A 17,494-nucleotide genomic window follows, 5' to 3' on the forward strand; every position below is an offset into this window, starting at 1 on the left:
GCTTCACTAAATAGTTTCCAGTTTTATTAAAGGAGGTGCTTCCATCCCAAAACTCTGTCCTATAACCTGTATCAAACATCACATTCTGCAGATACAATAACAGTTTAAGCATTCCGTTTGTAATCACGAGAAAAAAGCTAACATTGGATAATATCTGTTGTTTTTGTTCAGAGCAGCAGCATGTAGAAATGTGTAACGATACACAAGCCATATTTTTCAATTCCTCATGTGCTTATGTAATTTAATGGGGATGTTATTTCAGAAAGCAAAATCACTTTGTACAAAAAGGATTTCTTCTTTTTGAGATTAGACCAATATATTTGGTTATTATTGCCAATAAGCAAAAAATCACTTGCGCTTCACTGAACAGAAGGAACTATTATGTGAAGCAGCAAGATACTTTAAAACATGAAGCCACTCTTTTCTTCCTCTTAGTATTAAGATTAAACAACTAACAGAATACAAACACTTTTTCATGGTATGCATTGATACATACGACTGTTGGACAAGTGGTAAGCAACATGTGATGTAAATTGTAGCTTTGCATCTTGGAAAACAAACCCTTTTTTTGCAGGTAATTCTTTTCACTCGTAAGACAAACATACGGTATGGTATTCACTGTACACACAGGTTTTATATGCAGAACAAAGTACAAGTGTAATGCCTTCAAATTAACAAGTAGATTAAAAAAAACATAATGCAACCTACCTGACGTATTTAAGCAAGGCAGCACTGATGTAAAGATTAAACTGCAAATTAGTATCTCTAGCTATTTCTTTTGTTGGTACTGAGTTGTCCTTATTTCTCCTATAATCACATTTTTCCTATTATCTTTAACCCTTACAGGTATATAAGAAGAAAGCAGCTGGGAAGCTTGGAGATATCAGTCTCAAGATGACTGAGCAGGAGAAAGAATTTGCTGGGAAGGCTGCTCAGTACCAGCAAGAAATGAAGCACCTCCAGCATCTGCTGCAAGACAAACAGGAAACCCTTGATGAAGTGCTGCAGCAGAAAAGGTCAGTCAGTCCCAGGCAGAAGCAATCCAGTTAGATCTGACGGGTAAAAGGGGTGGGGGGAGGCAACTGCACGCAGCTGCCAGCTCTTGCTTTTCATCAGAGCCTCCTATGGTATATTCCGGGTATCAGTTCTCACTCATGTTTTAGCTATACTGAAAATGCTGAAACGCTCCTCTTAATTCTCAGCTCCAAGAAAGACCTTTTGAAGGAGGAATTTATTCTGGATGACTACTACTGTTCTTAAGACTTCTTCTTAAGAAGAATATCAATCTGAGCCTAGTCTTTGATGATTTCAGGGGTCTATAAATCATCAAGATATATGTTAGTTGTTTAATAGCATCTTCTACTAAAGGCTGAACACTTTCCCCTCCACATCCCTCAACAGTTTTCAGAATAGTGGGAAATGAAAGGAATCTAATGAGTACACATACAATGGGTTTCCCTTTGAATCTATCTTACTGTTCTGTTAATAAGTGACTTAGATTGGCTATGTGCAGAATAAAAAGAAGAAAAGATAATTTAACAGATTTATACAAGATTATGACTGTCAGTGTTGAAATATACTTTTAATATACAGTCCTTTAAAGGTATTTCCCCTCTGGTAGTGGAAAGCTTCATAGCACATTCATGTTATCAGCATACAGGAAAAACTTTTTACAACTGAAGAGAGGTAATTAAGCAGTCATTTTGCAAGTCATCTCTGCCATTGCGAAATAATAGATTTAAAGACAATAGAAAAACAGGGCGTGGTATCATCTACCTTATATCAGCACAGTTCCTCTCAATTGCTTTATACGGTGCTATTAAACAGGTGTGAGTAGCTGGGAATCGTACGATGAACATCCCACTGATCTCTAAAATTTGCATGGGAAAACAATATTTTGACTATTCTGCATTTCTCTGGAAATAGTTATTTAGTATTTTTAACTAATTAAGTGCCTTTCATACTTCTGGGCTCATGTTACAGTAGAGAACAGCTAGTTAAATAAAGAGGTTTTTTTTCAATGTAAGATAGAGCATAGTTCAAAGTCCCATAATATGGATCATTCAAAATTTACCTTTCTAGCCCCAAAGTAGGTAAATGAGATGATGTAACACAGCCGTGTCAATTAATTACACTTTCCATACATTATACTAAATCACTTTTTCCTCTTCAGTCTGAATTGACTCATTTTTTCTTCAGTAAGCACACAAAATTAATACTCGCAAATAACTTTTAAGAAGCAAGATCTGCACCTGGAACTACAACATTTAACAATATGATGATGGAGAAAAATGGTTTATGGAAACAAGCACAAGGTGAACCTCACAAAGAGATGTCTTGCATTTCTGTAGTCTCCTACATTAATGAACCGTGTAATTGGTGACTGCCTTTTTCTGGTGGTAGTTAAGCCTTAACAGTGTTTATTAGAGCATAATACAATGAACACAACTCTGAAAGTAAAAAAATAATTTTTACGTTCATCTTTCAAGTTGTGTTGTGGTTCATCTCATCATCCACTATTTTCCTTTGATAACTATATTAAAAAATCTATATTAAAAAAATGACGTCACTGAGAAATCAGCTGAATTCTACACCTATATAAGAAAGAATATATTTTTATTCTTATAAAACAAAATCAATAAAACCAACTAACACCATGGTTGATACTGTTCATATAAACTAGTTTCCTCCTGTTCCTTTATTCATCTCAAGTATTGTGGTAATATAAAGTAGTTTCCCAAGGTAATCCAAATACGTATATACTCTGTTATGCTTATCTGCTAGAAATTAAACATGTATTTTGGTCAGCTTTGTGTATTTCTGGTTTTATAAGGCTTATTATTTTCTCTCTCCCTTCCCTCCACACAGTCACAGGAATAAGGAAGGGAAAATTATTTGTAGTTTAGACGTTGCTAGTCATCTGTAGCTTGGCAACCGAAGTCACTAGTACCAGGACAGTACCAAACGTTTACATTGATTTCCACTAGCTCTGTTTACGGAGTAAATTTATAGTCCAGAAAACTGTCTAGCTGATGATGTTTCAATTCAAAGTACCTGTATAAACATTAAGGTAAGCGCATACAATAAGTATATTGTATATTAGATTCTCTAATTTGAGTGTTTAAGTAATGAAAATCAAAGTAGCATGCCACATTTTAAGCAGGAAAGCCAGTTTAATTTAAAATTTAGCTGAAGGTATGCTGACTATTTGGATAGCTGATTTTGTATTTTATTAAAGTTACAATTTCTCTTTAGGAAGACTATAAAACAAACGAAGCTATTTTAAAGGCACTGACCACAGTCAGTCTAGTCAAAAGCACTGTAAGTAGGTAAAGACGGAAAACTTTTTCATATAATTGCTTTTGCTCTTGCATTTAGTTTTGTAATAGTGGAGTTAGGAAATCATAGCAAGTCTGACTTAGCTACTGCCATGAAATTCTTGACGATAAAAGTTACCATATCTATTGTTGGTGGTAAGATTTCTCGTAAAACCAGGGAAGATACCACTTCAGGTCTGGAAACAGCACCGTGCTTTCAGTGAGACACTGCATCAGAGAGAAACAGCCCCACCTCATTAATCTGAGCAGGACCATAGCAAACCTGACTGACAGCAGGTCAGGACCCTCTTACCACGGCACATGACACAGGACCAACGTGCCCAGAGGCAGTTACTGCAGATCACAGTATGTTCAACGGTAATGTTTGTTTAGACACAGTAGCGATATTCATGTGCTTCCTCATTTTTGTTTCTTTTCTCATCATTCTGTTTTTAGCAAGTCTATGTCCAAGCTAACATGGGCTTCATAAAACATAACAAAGGTGACTTTCCTTTGAAATTTTCTCCCCTCCTGCATCATCTGTCACCTGATGACAAAAATCAGGGGTTGCACTACTTACCTGTTGCGTCCAAGGGAACAGAATTTTTCCACTTGGTTTTCAAAAAGAAATGCATATAGATATAATTGTTCTTTTGATAAATAAAAGCTTTTAAAGCTTCTAAAGATATGCAAATTTTACCTTCCTAGAAGCTGCTCTGTAGAGCCTTCTCAATAATTACAGCCTTTGCTAGAGAACATTGGAAATTCACAGCAACCTTTCGCCTAAAGCAACTGACAAGAAAAGCAGTATCATTTTCTGTTCTTCAGGCAGCTGATAATCATAATGACATTTTTATTGTTTACAGAGTAATCTTAGGAGTCATCATTATCACATACCTTTCCTTAAATGAAACACATTGCATGTTTCAGATATAAACAAAGTTGTTAATGTGGTTCTAGGGTAGAAAACCAGGTTCACAAATGCCTCAAGTCTTATTTCACAGGACAATTACCTTTATGAGTTTTCTAGGTCACAATGTATTTCATCAGTCTTCTGCAGTGGAACAGTACTTCGAGATAGTTACAGCTGCTGTACTTTGGATGTTAAATGCAGGTTTGAAAGCCTTCATAATAAAACTACCTTAGACTGTCCTCACAAGAGGGTCAACAGTAGAAAAGCTTCGCAGCCATGCACAGGCAAGGGAGAGGAGCTGTCTTACCTGTAAGGTTACATATAAAACTGTAACCGTGACAAAAATTGTTGGTCTTTGTGATAAGGATTATTTAAATAAACTGTCACAGCATAGATGAAAATTAATTCTTGAGCCAGCAGCCCAAATAAGATTCTCAGAGATTAAGGCTGAATGAATTTAGTTCAGTGAGGGCAGAAAGCTGTCTTTTATTAAGTTTTTCATCCTCAAACATCAGTACAGCATTGACATTTTGCTTACTCAACAAGATACAAAACCTTACATTTTGGCTAGGTTAGGGGTTGAATGGAATTTTTATTTTTCCTCGTTTAAGTAACAACAGCCTCCATTTATGAGAAACAAACTTAATGCTTTTTGCCTAAAGACATCTGGAAACAGGACACATTTACTACTGAGTACGTATCTAGTTTTAAATGCCAAGTGACAAAGAGAGACTTGTGTTTGAAGAGGTGAACCAGCTGCTATGGGCACACTGGAATAGCAAGGGTTACCCACGAGGCTGTGATCTGCATAGGGTAACGTCACAGTAGTCACAGTCAAGGATAGTAATGCTTTGCAGAACTTGAGAGAATTTCTGGTGAGAGCCAGGAAAACTAAGAGAAGGGTAGTGAGGGCCATTGCCCAGTGAAGCAGGAGCAAGGAAATTTTGGTGTTGAGAAAAAAGTACAGACCATCAGCAGCTATGGTAACCAAGCTGCTGTGTAATCCAAGTTCCTAAGACAGCTGGAAGGTTGTGACTAGCAAGAATAAAGACACCCGCTCCCTAACCCATTCTGCTGAATGTAATTTTTAGATTTTGATTGGGTCAGAATTTTAAAACAAAAAAACCGCAGAGACAAAAAATCCTTGTCTAACCACAGTTGGGTTGTAACTGCTACTTCTTGGATGCTCACCTGAAAAACAACTGAACCATAAAAGCAGTACGTTCTGCCACACTGAAAAGACTTACCTATGACAGCAGTATACTGCGTGCAAAGCCAGGGGCATCTGCAGTGCGCTTCCTTGACAACAACATGCTTTGACTGCTCATTCCAAAGCAAAGTCAGCGAGCACTTTCACATTCTGCATCTCAGCTCTGTTTAAAAATTAATCCTCCAAGAAGAGTTCAGATACACCACTACCTCTAAAGGCATCTGTTTCCTTGCTACTGAAGCAATTTTAACCACGTAGATACTTTTAAAACTAATCTCTTTGAACTATTTTTTTCTAAAATCGATGCAGTTGCCATTGAACGGAACGTATGGACTGAAAGTGAGCATCCCATTTGTCAGGCATGCTGACAGCATTAAACTACAATTCAGAACTCGGTGATCTTTAGTTTCATCTTCTTAATTCAAATTTTCTGTGCCTCAAGCTCATACAAGCATTAACAGTGAAATAATCTTTTAAAAAAAGGTCTTGGTTTTAGAAATTAGCAGATGAAATAAAGCCTGGGTAATGTTCTGCACTACAATAAGGGTAAACCAGATTAAGCTCTTGTGTATTAATAGTGGAACATAAGAGTGCTGGGCACACTGCGTGCAGACTCCAATTGGAGAGAAGTGGTGACATCGAACAGGAGCTTGTCCCTATGAAGATATAAAAGTTCATTTAAAAGCAAAACAAGACGCTGAAAACGTTCCAAGATCACGATACAAAGGGCCAGAGTCAACCAAGAGGTAAAACAGGATGGCTTTTTGGGGGAGTTCCATCATGTAATTTTATTCTTTGTGCCTCACATTCCCTGAAATGTAAGCTGAGGATAACAATAATTGCCTTTGTAAAGCATTTTGAAACATATACTGAGTAACTGGTAGTGTTAGACACTCTTACCGCTGGCTCAAGGAGAAATATACTTTGTGAGAACAGAGTCATCTACCGTTTTGGTGTTTCAAAAGTGAGAGATTGCTTCTCAATAGCTTTTTAGAGACTTGGCAGAAATGGAAAGGTCCAACTCATTAAATGTGGCTTCTCATGCGCTTGGGTAGAGTCTGGGGCTGCTCTTAGCAACTGTACTGCTTTCACCCGCCTTCTTTTGCTTTAATTCTATTCTTAATGGTTAACAATCTCCTCCACCACCAAAAGTTCATTCCAGGCAATATATACAAGGATAATCTTAAGGCCTTCTCAATAAGGGTTTTTTTCATCTTCCATCTATATATCCAGTCACAAGGTGAAACACAAAATGAGCTAGTACTACCTCTGGGCCACTTTTTACCACTTCATTCTCAGTGTTAATGATCACAAAGGGCTCTGTAAGAAGTACTGATGATATACTTTCTAGTATCCACCTTTTGCCAGAAATGTAGCCTGACAGTATTTAATCTCAACACATTTATGTTTTGCATTGATTTGTTTCTCATTTTTAGAACCTGGTATTCATGAGAAGTTGTATAAAAGGCTAGCTCTATCAAGTGCTTCAGGTAGTGGCTTGAAGTGACTGTGTTAGAGAAGTCTATAGCATTAAGATGTGTGCTCATTTTCCATGCGACGGCTTTGCTTTCCACTTCAAGTCATCTTGATTTCCTTATTATTTTGTATTTTGACATATACTAGAAGCGAGTCAGAGGAAACCCAAGAGCTTAACCTTGACCACATTTAACTTACTAAAAAGTCTGTGGCTGGAATACACTGCATTATGAAGTCATGTTAGCTGCCATGTTTGAAAAATAACCTTTTTCTTGAGAAAAAGATTAAATAATTCATTCATTTATGCTTGGGCAGTCAGAGAAATCAGCCCATAAGGTTATAATGTCTTAAGGACTGTCCTTCACTATCTTTGCCTCCCCCCCCCCCCCAAAAAAGTTGACACCACTTCTGTTTGAGCTCCCCAACGAGGCACTAGCCGAGCACAACGTCTGACACTCCGTTTGATCAGACACTTCAGCCTCCGAGGGGAGAGCTGCAGATCTCCTGGCGCCTGGCAGAAGGGGCAGGCGTTGCAGCCGTACCTGTTACAGGAAGCAGAACTGCAGTCACAACGGATCCTGAGGCACTGGACAGCGGCAGCCAAGATATTTGGATCTCACACGCACCACTCTTCTGTGTGGACTTAATGGAGCTCACTGCGTGGGTCCAAATCTTTTTTTGTGATTGTATCCTCTCTAGCATTACATTTAGTGGGCTTTTTTAAAAATATAACAGGAACAAATTTCAATCAGGTAATTTCAAGTGTCTAAATATATGCAGTTTATAATTTGCTTATCCACATACTGTAATTACATACTGTTGAAAAGTGTTTTTAAAACTAGCATTTATCTTCATTTTTTTCTAGGAAAGTGGAAGGGGAACTTGAAATCATTTGGGAATCCACATCCAAAGAAAACAGGAGAATGAGAGAACTCTTACATAAATCCCTGGGGAAGAACAACATGTGGAGTACTGTCACTGTTCATGAGCCACTCTTAAATGAAAGCTCTCAGAAAGACCTAGTTTACGGACATGATTTTAGCTATTGCGATGTGAAACTCTCACCCCCTACTAAAAATGAAATTCAACAAGAATCTCAGGGATAAGACTAAAGATGCGTTACGCATCTTATCCAAGAGAGAGAACTCGGTGCCTGCATTTGACTTTTTCAACAACGCAAGATGTAATGGAACATTTACCCTCTTCAAAATTACTGTATTTTTAATGTCATCAAAACGACAACAGCATATTCTCCAGCTGTATCGTCAATAGTGTAAATCTAGCCTAAAATATAACTTTGTTTTTTGAAAAGGCTATTCCTTGTTAAGGCAAAATGTGGTACAGCTCTAAGTTAACATAAAAAGACAAGTATGTAGTTAACAAGATGAACAACTGGTGGGCTTGGCGTTCTAGCACAGACACATACCTTGCCACAAAACAAGCGAACAGCAAGACAGAAAGCCTCCAGTGTGGTAAATAATGTGTCTCTCTGTTTTAATTAAAAGGACAAATTTCAATAAATTCTCCCCAAATCACCAAATAAAGTATAGACGGATTATGATCAAAGTTGAAAAAAATGTGTTGTCTGTTCTCGTTGCTGGTTATGAGGCACCTTGACTTCCCGAGATGCGAGTATGTCCTTATACCAGATTGTCTGCCAGAAATTTCGTCATCTCAAGGACAGAGAAAAATGTGACTGTGAAGCAGGCAAGACAGACACATCCTCATGACAACTGATGGTGCCTGAACGCACAGCTGTCCACTAAGAAGATTTAGAGGAGCCCAGGCGTCAGCAAGTTCCTACCCTAGTTTTGCCAAGGGGACGAGATGCCAGCAGAGGATGCAGCCCTTCCTGCAGGTTGCCTTGTTCATCCCACTTCAGCTTCAGCAGCTTCAGAAGCCACTTCTTTTTTTTCCCAGAAGCATTCTCTGCAGCAGTGCCAGCCTTTAGATTATGACGACGCGTATTTGTCTTAGCTGTTATAATTGTTGATTTTTCACAATATGGCACATCAGCGTTGTAGTAGCATGTGCTGGTATGAAGTGACTTTATTTTGGATTTACATATAACTTGTTGGATCTGCTTTTTGCCTCTGCTTCCTTTCCAGAACAAAACCTAAGTGGTGCCAGAAAACTGTAACAATACAAAAAACCTGTAAATATCATAGTTGTGTAATACTAGAAATAATGAAGACTCTCATTGGCTTTGATCAAAGTTAACAAAAAGAGTAGAAAAGCAAGTTAAATACCAAAAAGAATTCATACTGTTCGTGTCTAGAAAGTTCCCTGCTTTCCTGAGGTGTCTTCCTGCAGGGTAAGGCCATGACTCAGCAGAACAGGGGTATTTAAGAGAGGGGGGGGAGCACCTCCTAGCACACCACGATTTTCAGCGTTGCCTGTATGTCCTGTTTCTAAAGCAAGCTGCTGCACTGCAGTGGAAAGTCAAAGACTTCACAGACTCTCAAAACACTTGCAAAATCTTAGTGCACTCAGATATCACCCTGACGAGAGACAAGACACCAAGGTAGCCAAGTCAAATATATGAGAGTCCTACAATCAGTGGGATTTTAACACGTACTTCAATTCCCTTCCTTTGCTGGGAATAAAACGAGTGCAACAACCTTACCAGCTCATCAAGATAAAACTTCAACATGTCACATTAAGACTTCGACTAACAAAACTAGCACTACCCTCTTACAGTCTCCTCCCAGAGACTTCACAAGAGTTACATCTTCAAATTCTTTCATTCTCCTGGATTTTTCAAGTTGATTATTTTAGGACTCAATGACTCACAATAACAACCAAACCATGAGAAACGACGTTTAAGCACAGTCTTAAATAACTTAACACGTGAAGTTGGCGGGGAGGTTTTGCTGGGTTTTTGAGGGGAGGGTAGGGCGGGGGTGGTCTGTTGCTAAACCAGTCCTGTCTCCTGTCTCCCTTGAATTTGAAAAAACTCATTTGAAATGGAAGGTCTGAAATACCTAGTCAGGCAAGTCATATACAGACGATACAGACGTACACACTCCCCTAACTTCCATACAAGCTCCAACCTGCATGTATGCTTACCATGATCCTGAAAGAACATCAAACACACACGGCTATAGCCCCGTTGTTTTTCACATTTTTGAAGGCAGGTTTTGAAAATGAAGTTTTTTATGCTGTATTTTTCAAGATAAGCATCTCTGAGTATGCAAATACAACCTTGGAACTGCGTATGTAAATGATTCACATATTCTGCCCATCTGTTTTTAACTGCCCTTTTGAATATGTCTCAAGGTTTTGTAAAAATAAACAACTTCACAGGGAAAACACCCTATCATATTGGTAATTCCTTAGACATAGAAGTGAGATTTTCAAAACCCTCTCAATATTGGCTTAACTGTTCTTCCACTTAAGTAAACTGGGTATGTCTCAGAATTACGCTTCTGCCACATCTGCTTCCCGTTTTCACAGCTCTCACTTTAGAGTAGGTTTTAATAGATGGTTCAAAGGACAGCACCTTGACACCGACACTAACACTACGCTCAGAAATGCTACACTTGCTTTTTCATTTGCATATCATTAAAACATTATGTTAAACTTTAAATGAGCTAACATTTAATCAAATCCCTGGGAGATTATCCATACTCAGTTTCCACAGCATTTGCAAGAAAACTGAGAAAACATGATGTCCCATGGACGAAAAAGTCCTTTTGTGGCTCAGGACCACTTTTTTGGCATACCAAAAAAATCCTATTAAAAGATACTTGAAATACCTATGTACATAGCACCCATATGACATTCTTGGACAGTAAAATCCTGGAATTGTTTCAGATTCACAAAAGCAAACACATTTGCAAGACTGTCAAGCGTTGTACAAATAGAATTAATGATTAGACAGGTGCTTCTCTCCAATTCCTTCTGACAGTGAGCAAAGAAACTCATTTTCTCTACTTTACAAACAGCTAAAAGAGTTGGTTTTCCCTTAAGTCTTTTTCAGATGGAAGATAAATCTTAGGCTCTGGATGTTTTTCATCTCGCATTAAAACACTTGTTTTTAGCATGTTTCTATGTTCAAAAAGTACCTGAAATAATGTTTATTGCAGACCACCTATTTTAGGGTTAAAAAAACATGAGACAGGCATTACACATATAAATATTCTTTTGAAATTTTTTTATTAAAACACACATTTAAACACAAAGCAAAAAAACCCCAGAAAAATCCCACTGAAATTACTAACAAAGTTGATAATTTTAAGAGTCAAGATTGCCTAGCAAGCAATACCACTACTTAACAACAAAAATCCAATGTCTCAAAAGCTAACTAGAAGAAATAACTTAAAGAGCTTAAAGGACAATCACCATCACTTCTATGCTTAAGCAGCAGTTAAAAATAAAACCAAAATAATCTTCTTTGAGGACTGGGAAAAAACCAAGTGAGCCACCAGAAACCAACCCCATTAGAGGCATTTTGTATTTTGGCAGTTACTGACTCTTTCCAGCTTCAGAAGACTGAAAACTGAGGTAATTCCAGGAGGTGCAATTAAGGAGAATTTAACTGCATTATTTGATAACCAAACGCCACAAGGAATCACTACTGGGAGTTCATCAGTACATTTTATTTAAAAAAAATTTAAGAAGTACATGCATTTTTAGTTCGTAACATACACTCCCCCCGAACACACACACACACAATATTGAAGTCAACTGCTTGAAAATGCCACCTAAGGAAGGTGCTAAACTCCTGATGCCAGCACCAAGCATGGTTAAGAAGCATTGAGCACTTCTACAACTTACCATTACAGATCAAATTATATGCAATCGCATGCTATTTGAAAATGCGTGTTCTAAAAGCGAGAGGTTATTTAGGGGGGAAAAAAGTTTGTTCCCATTGGATTCTCGGCCTTTCCAACTACAGTACAAAACGCAGTGCCCTCTCCCAGTCGGTGCCTAACCCACTGATGACGCCATTCATAGCATCGCGAAGGCATTACCCGCTGTCAGCTGAAGCTGCACCTCGGCAGGCTTCTACCCACAGCCGGCCTGGCACGCGCTGTGGTAACGCTTGCGACCGTGACTGAAGTTGCACAGAACGGTGACAACTGGCCAGAAACCGCCTCAGCCCTCCGTGACCAGAACGGTGTGCAGTTCTAGTTAACGTGCTTGTGCCTCTTCACTGAACCTGCTTATTTCTGCCACGGGGAAAAGAGCTCCTTCAGCCTGTCCTTCGGTTAACAGACCTATAAACACAGTCGCTATGTTACATTACAACTTGGATTAGGCAAATAAACCCGTCGTGAACCACAGGAAGATGCAATGTAACCAACGCGCTGAAGGACAGATAGATGGGCTGAACTTAACTGTTCCAGTACAGAGACCTTTTATTTCACAGACTGGAAATACTTGGAATATACTTTTTCTATACATTGCCATAGAACACGGGCATTTATCCAGCAGAAGGAATCCTGAATCAAGTCAGGTACCTAAAACAAATTACAGAATACTTTGGTTCCATCCGAAATCAGAAAAAAAAAAAAAAGAGTTTTAAATGGGTTAGGTTAGAATTAGGTTAGAATGTGGAAAACTGAAAACTTTTTTGTTGTTGTTTATTAATACCAAATACATACTATCGTGCAAGTACCAGATCCATCCTTTTGGAATGAACAGACAACATTCTCCTCTGGTAGTAATTTCTCACAACAAACTAATTCCATAAAGATGCACTGCCAATGAAACAACATGTCAACACTGTAACACCACAATCAGTAAATTAGATGCCAGTGCAGGAAAGTCTAGTCTATAACATACTTTAAATTATGTTCCAGTCAAGTACGAGATTGATACAAAGAGCATTTAAGCAGCTCATTTTACTTTATCAAAGGAGCAGGGAAAATGGACAGATTAAGTAAAGGGCTATCAGGCAGACAAGTCTAAAGAAATAGATGCATCTCATCATAGTGTGAAATAATAGTTAAAGAATAGCATGACCAGCAGTTCTCAGGTATGGCCACCAAGGAATTCATGAGAAATGCCCAGGCAAGACAGGATGACACTGTTTTACTGCAACTGTCAGCTATGACCACCTTCCTTACCTTTTCCTTTTACAGCCGTATTAAAATCCCAACACACTGCTACCTTGTGCTTCAAGTGACAGCAATTCTTCTCCACAGCCATATTCTCCTTGCTCTGCTGCAGTACTCAAAAGGAAGACAGGAAAGAGAGGTGCTACAGAAGTTTAATACTTACTAGTTCTCCTCCCCACTGGTCACATAATTTTAATCATCTTGCTATTCCGAGCAGAAGCACAAATGCTTATGTCTCAGATTTTGGTATGAAAAAATTTGGTAGCCTATATAATCTAAAATAACGCAGTCAAAAGTACAGGGGCTCAAGACAGCACTACAAAAAGTAGTTGAAAATTAATTCTTGTACCCTGCATTTTAGCAATGTACTAGGGATAGCTCCATAAGCCTAAAGAACTAGTTCTAACGAACTATTTAGCACAGACACAAGAACTAGAGCTTCCTTGTAATTAGCCAGTGTAAACAATTCCGCGTTAGTCACTGACCAATTTGTTTCCACTCCTTGCTACTACATACAAAAATGCAATACTGCTAAGCCACAAGAAAGCTAATAATCTGGCAGCATTTACTGGAGGTTCTTCTTTGGAGGGAACTTCTGGGAAACACAAAGTCACAGATTTCTTGTCTAACTAGTGTGTGAAAACTACGGAAGAAACAAAACTTGCAATCATTCTTCACTTTTCTGTTAACACCAAGGATGGAAATAAACTACTTCGGGTAACTTCGAACCAAGCCACACTAAATAATGGGATGAAGTTCATGGAAGAAAATGGCATCGGGAAAAAGTACCAAAGGCACAATCTGAACTGTAAAACAACTGCCTTAAGAAATTCAAAATCCTGAAGGTGACAGAGGCTGCAGAGCTTCTGAATGTCACACCCATTCATGAAGAACTTGTTACCTAAACTCCAAAGTACTTTGTGGACATTATATGGATGTTGTAAACCTTTGAAGCCTCTGCCTCCAGCAGCAATCAAATAAACAAAGGTCTACTTTTCTCCCTCCAGCTGGCGTGATTTGCATAGAAATCACTTCCCACATACCGAAGCACATACTGTGAATCCTGCTCAACGTTCACAAGCATGGATTCAAAGCTTTCAGGATGTCTTCTATACACAGTAACTAAGGAACCACGAAAGCTTTTCATGATTCTAACTACTGTGTCTTATGAAGCTGGTACATTTGTTCTGATTTCTCTCCCACGCTTGGTGTAGTTTTCAGCAGCCTACAGAAAATCTAGGATCACTGAAAAATGCCCTCATAGGAGGATTTACTGGGCCACTACGGGCAGATGCCGATTTAATTTTTCATTAAAGGTGTGTAACGAAGGAATCCTTTTAACTTCTTTGGGCAATATGTTCTAGCCCTTCACCAGCCCACGCTATTAGAGCATCCTCCCTATTTTGTACTGTTCACAAATTTGTACGTTCACAGTATTTTCCGTCAGCTGCAACAAACACAACCACTGAACAGACCAGACCCAGGACACACTCCTGCAGAACAAACCTTCTCCCAGCCTGACAGCAAGCCACTGCTGCTTTCTGCCCAAGTTTTTCAATTAGTTCTTCATCTACTCTATTACAGATTTTTTTTTTAAATATATTTTTTTAGACCTTGCTGCTGCAATTTGCTGGTGAGAATATAAAGAGTCACCAATAAAAGCCCTTTCAAAATTGATATATGTATTTTACTGTTTCGTCCCTATCCACTTGGCTTATTACTTTGAGAAATAAACCCAGTTTATTTTGACAGAATTACTGATAAATTCATACTCACTGCAACTCATTCCTTTATAGTCCAGTGTCGCAGCTATTACTGCTAGGCACTACAGTACTACAAAGAAACAAACAGCAAAATACTCTTCCTATTTGCACAGGTAACAGCTTTTATGCATCTTTAAAGTGCTGAAAGGAAGAATTAACTATCCTGTTGTCAGAGCAGAGTATCACATACTCAGTGCTTCAGTTGTTGTGTAAATACCAGGGAGATTCTGACACTCAACAGACACATTGAGATAAGTGTGCCCTAATGTCCTGTGAACTGAGGGTCATTCATTTTCTAATTTCTAGCCTATTAGAAAATTTTCCCCCCACCCATTTACAAGTCATTTAAACCCAGCTGGTTTCTTTTTCCCTTCCTCTACTTTTAAGCCAGAAAGATGCTGTTATCTTTCTAGCCAGAACATTGCTCTTCAACAGCTCAGAAGAGAGAGCCTCCTAAGATTTTTCACCATGAAAAATTCATGCCACTATACAGCACATTGCATCAGGAGTTCCAAGAGCTTTTCCTTTGGGGCTACAAATCCTTGGCTGGCCAGGCACAGCTCTTCCATTTAGGAGAGCTTTGAGCACTCATCCTACTCTGCAAATCCGATGTAAATACATATGGTAAACATTCTACAGCGTCAATCAGCTTGAATCTAGAAGAGCAGATGCACTTTGAAGGCTTCTTTACCTTTAAACAAGTGGTTTCTCAGTGAGTGAGATCTCCAGGTTTTTTTAGCTCTGAATTTTTTTTCCCCCGTACAAAATTAATTTCAACCTATCTATATAAACATGCGTTCAGATATGAAATATCTAGAAATATCATACTGTAGTATTTAAACGTTGTTTTACGTATCAAATGCTTGGTAAATTTAAAATTAAACTGAGACTTCAAAAGTAGGTAGCACAGAGCATCATAACCTCTACAGAATGCTTCAGTATTCACTGCTTTCTTCCTCAGCAAGAAATGGGCACGCTAAAGATGCCATCTTCCAAAGCCAATGTCATCTGGCAATCCCTCCTTGATGAAACACCAGTGGAATGCAACCTGAATTTTGGGCTCAAAAAGGAGATTGCTGTGTATTAGAGAAATCACCAATTCTAATCAGGCTCTGAAACACTGTTAACTACTTTGGCTCCTGAAAACTCTGAAAAAACCTAATTCGATATACTGAAGCTAATTTTCTTCAGAGGCCATCAAAATTCCTTTAGAATATGCTTAAGAAGAGACTCCTGGATTTTTTTGTGATCTTTTGGATAGAACGACATACCCAGCATTTACAAGTTCACGAAGAGTCTCTGAACAGCTGTACTGAAAAAAAAAAAAAAAAAAGGGTAATAAAAATACAGTGAAAAACCTTTAGCAAACCTGAAGATCTTTGACAGCCTCATTTGTCACAAGGGCAGAAACAACTACACTGTAACCAAGAACTAAGCAGAGGAAAAAAAATGCAACTATTTAAAACCCATATATACTATGGGCATTAAGAACTACGTAGTCATCTAATCTTTCCTACTGACTCCCACATGATGCAAAGATCTTGCAATCCAGTAGCATAACCCAGCATCGACACAGCTATTAAAAAAAAGACGGTTTTCTTATATTAAACTTGCAGCATGCCTGCAATTACTCAGAAAAAAATTAAAATGCATTTAAGGGCGACAGCAGTGAGATAATTTCTTACAGCACATCTATTAATGGTAAGATTCAAAGAGCAAGTGCAAGTAAACAGACCAGTCCTCTGATGAAAATTAAGTAACCTGTTAAGGAGCAAGGTTAGAATGGAAAGTACCCATTCTGAGATACTGCTAAGCTACAATTAAAATCTGCAAGTTAGAATGATCCTTGCCATTTGCTTAAGTATTGGTCAAAGCAGAACACGTGCATTACTGCAAGCAATAAATACCAACGCTAACAAACATTAACCTTTACTATTAGTGACTAATGATAATAAAAGGTGTATTTATACACCATGCCCTTGCTATTTCCAGAATTAAAGTTGAAAATTACTTTTTATGATTTAATTGGTAAATAGCATTTGAAAAGGTTCAAACTACACTGTTTAGACAGGACCAGCCCACAGAGTGTTTGCTTCTGCAGCCCCCTGGAATTTGAACTCCTTGATCTCTTCATCTATGTATATATTTGAGAGAAGAGGAGTCTTTTCCCATGGCTGTAAAATGCCATTTCTCTTGTCCATGAAAAAAACAGCAGTAGAATCCTTGAACTCAATGTTTATTTTTTCCGTAAGTGGCTGAGGAAAAGAAGGATTGCCTGTAAAATTGCAAATCCTTTAACAAGTTTATAGCATCCCAAGAAGATTAACCCCTAAAACAAGACAATAAATGAAGATACTTTTCCATTTTTATAAAGGAAACACAGGCTAGTTAAGGTCAAGTCACTGGCAGAGATTTAAGACACCTATTGAGCAGATGGGAACTCTCCAAATATACATTCCAGGTTGACTAAGAAACTGGTTGCTTAGGCAAAAACTCAATGTATTTTCAACGGTGCCTTTATTGTATCGGAAGAAACAAAGTTCAGATCTGATGCAGAAAGAAAAGACATCTGAAAACATCACGAGACACGTAGAACATACATCTGCACAAAAAATTCAAAGATCACCTACACTAAATCTTAAAAAAATTCCTAAGCAAAACTTTACTTAATATGGAATTAAATACTACATACTCCATTATCTTTTCATCAAAGTTACATAAGGTTTTTTTCCCCTTTTTTTGGTTGGTCT

The 17,494-nt window shown here is 38.2% G+C and overlaps 1 protein-coding gene across 1 annotated transcript in view; it reads left to right on the forward strand.

Annotated features, from left to right (window-relative positions):
* The window catches only part of CEP89 (centrosomal protein 89), a 39,214-nt gene extending 30,543 nt beyond the window's left edge, over positions 1-8,671 (forward strand). Inside the window, 2 exon segments of the mRNA XM_050904097.1 lie at positions 847-1,016; positions 7,782-8,671. Of these exon segments, the coding sequence (XP_050760054.1) occupies positions 847-1,016; positions 7,782-8,022 (411 nt within the window). The 3' untranslated portion in view covers positions 8,023-8,671.
* The last annotated feature ends 8,823 nt before the right edge of the window (positions 8,672-17,494 follow it).

The sequence above is a fragment of the Gymnogyps californianus genome, chromosome 12 (assembly GCF_018139145.2).
Source record: "Gymnogyps californianus isolate 813 chromosome 12, ASM1813914v2, whole genome shotgun sequence".
Taxonomy (NCBI): domain Eukaryota; kingdom Metazoa; phylum Chordata; class Aves; order Accipitriformes; family Cathartidae; genus Gymnogyps; species Gymnogyps californianus.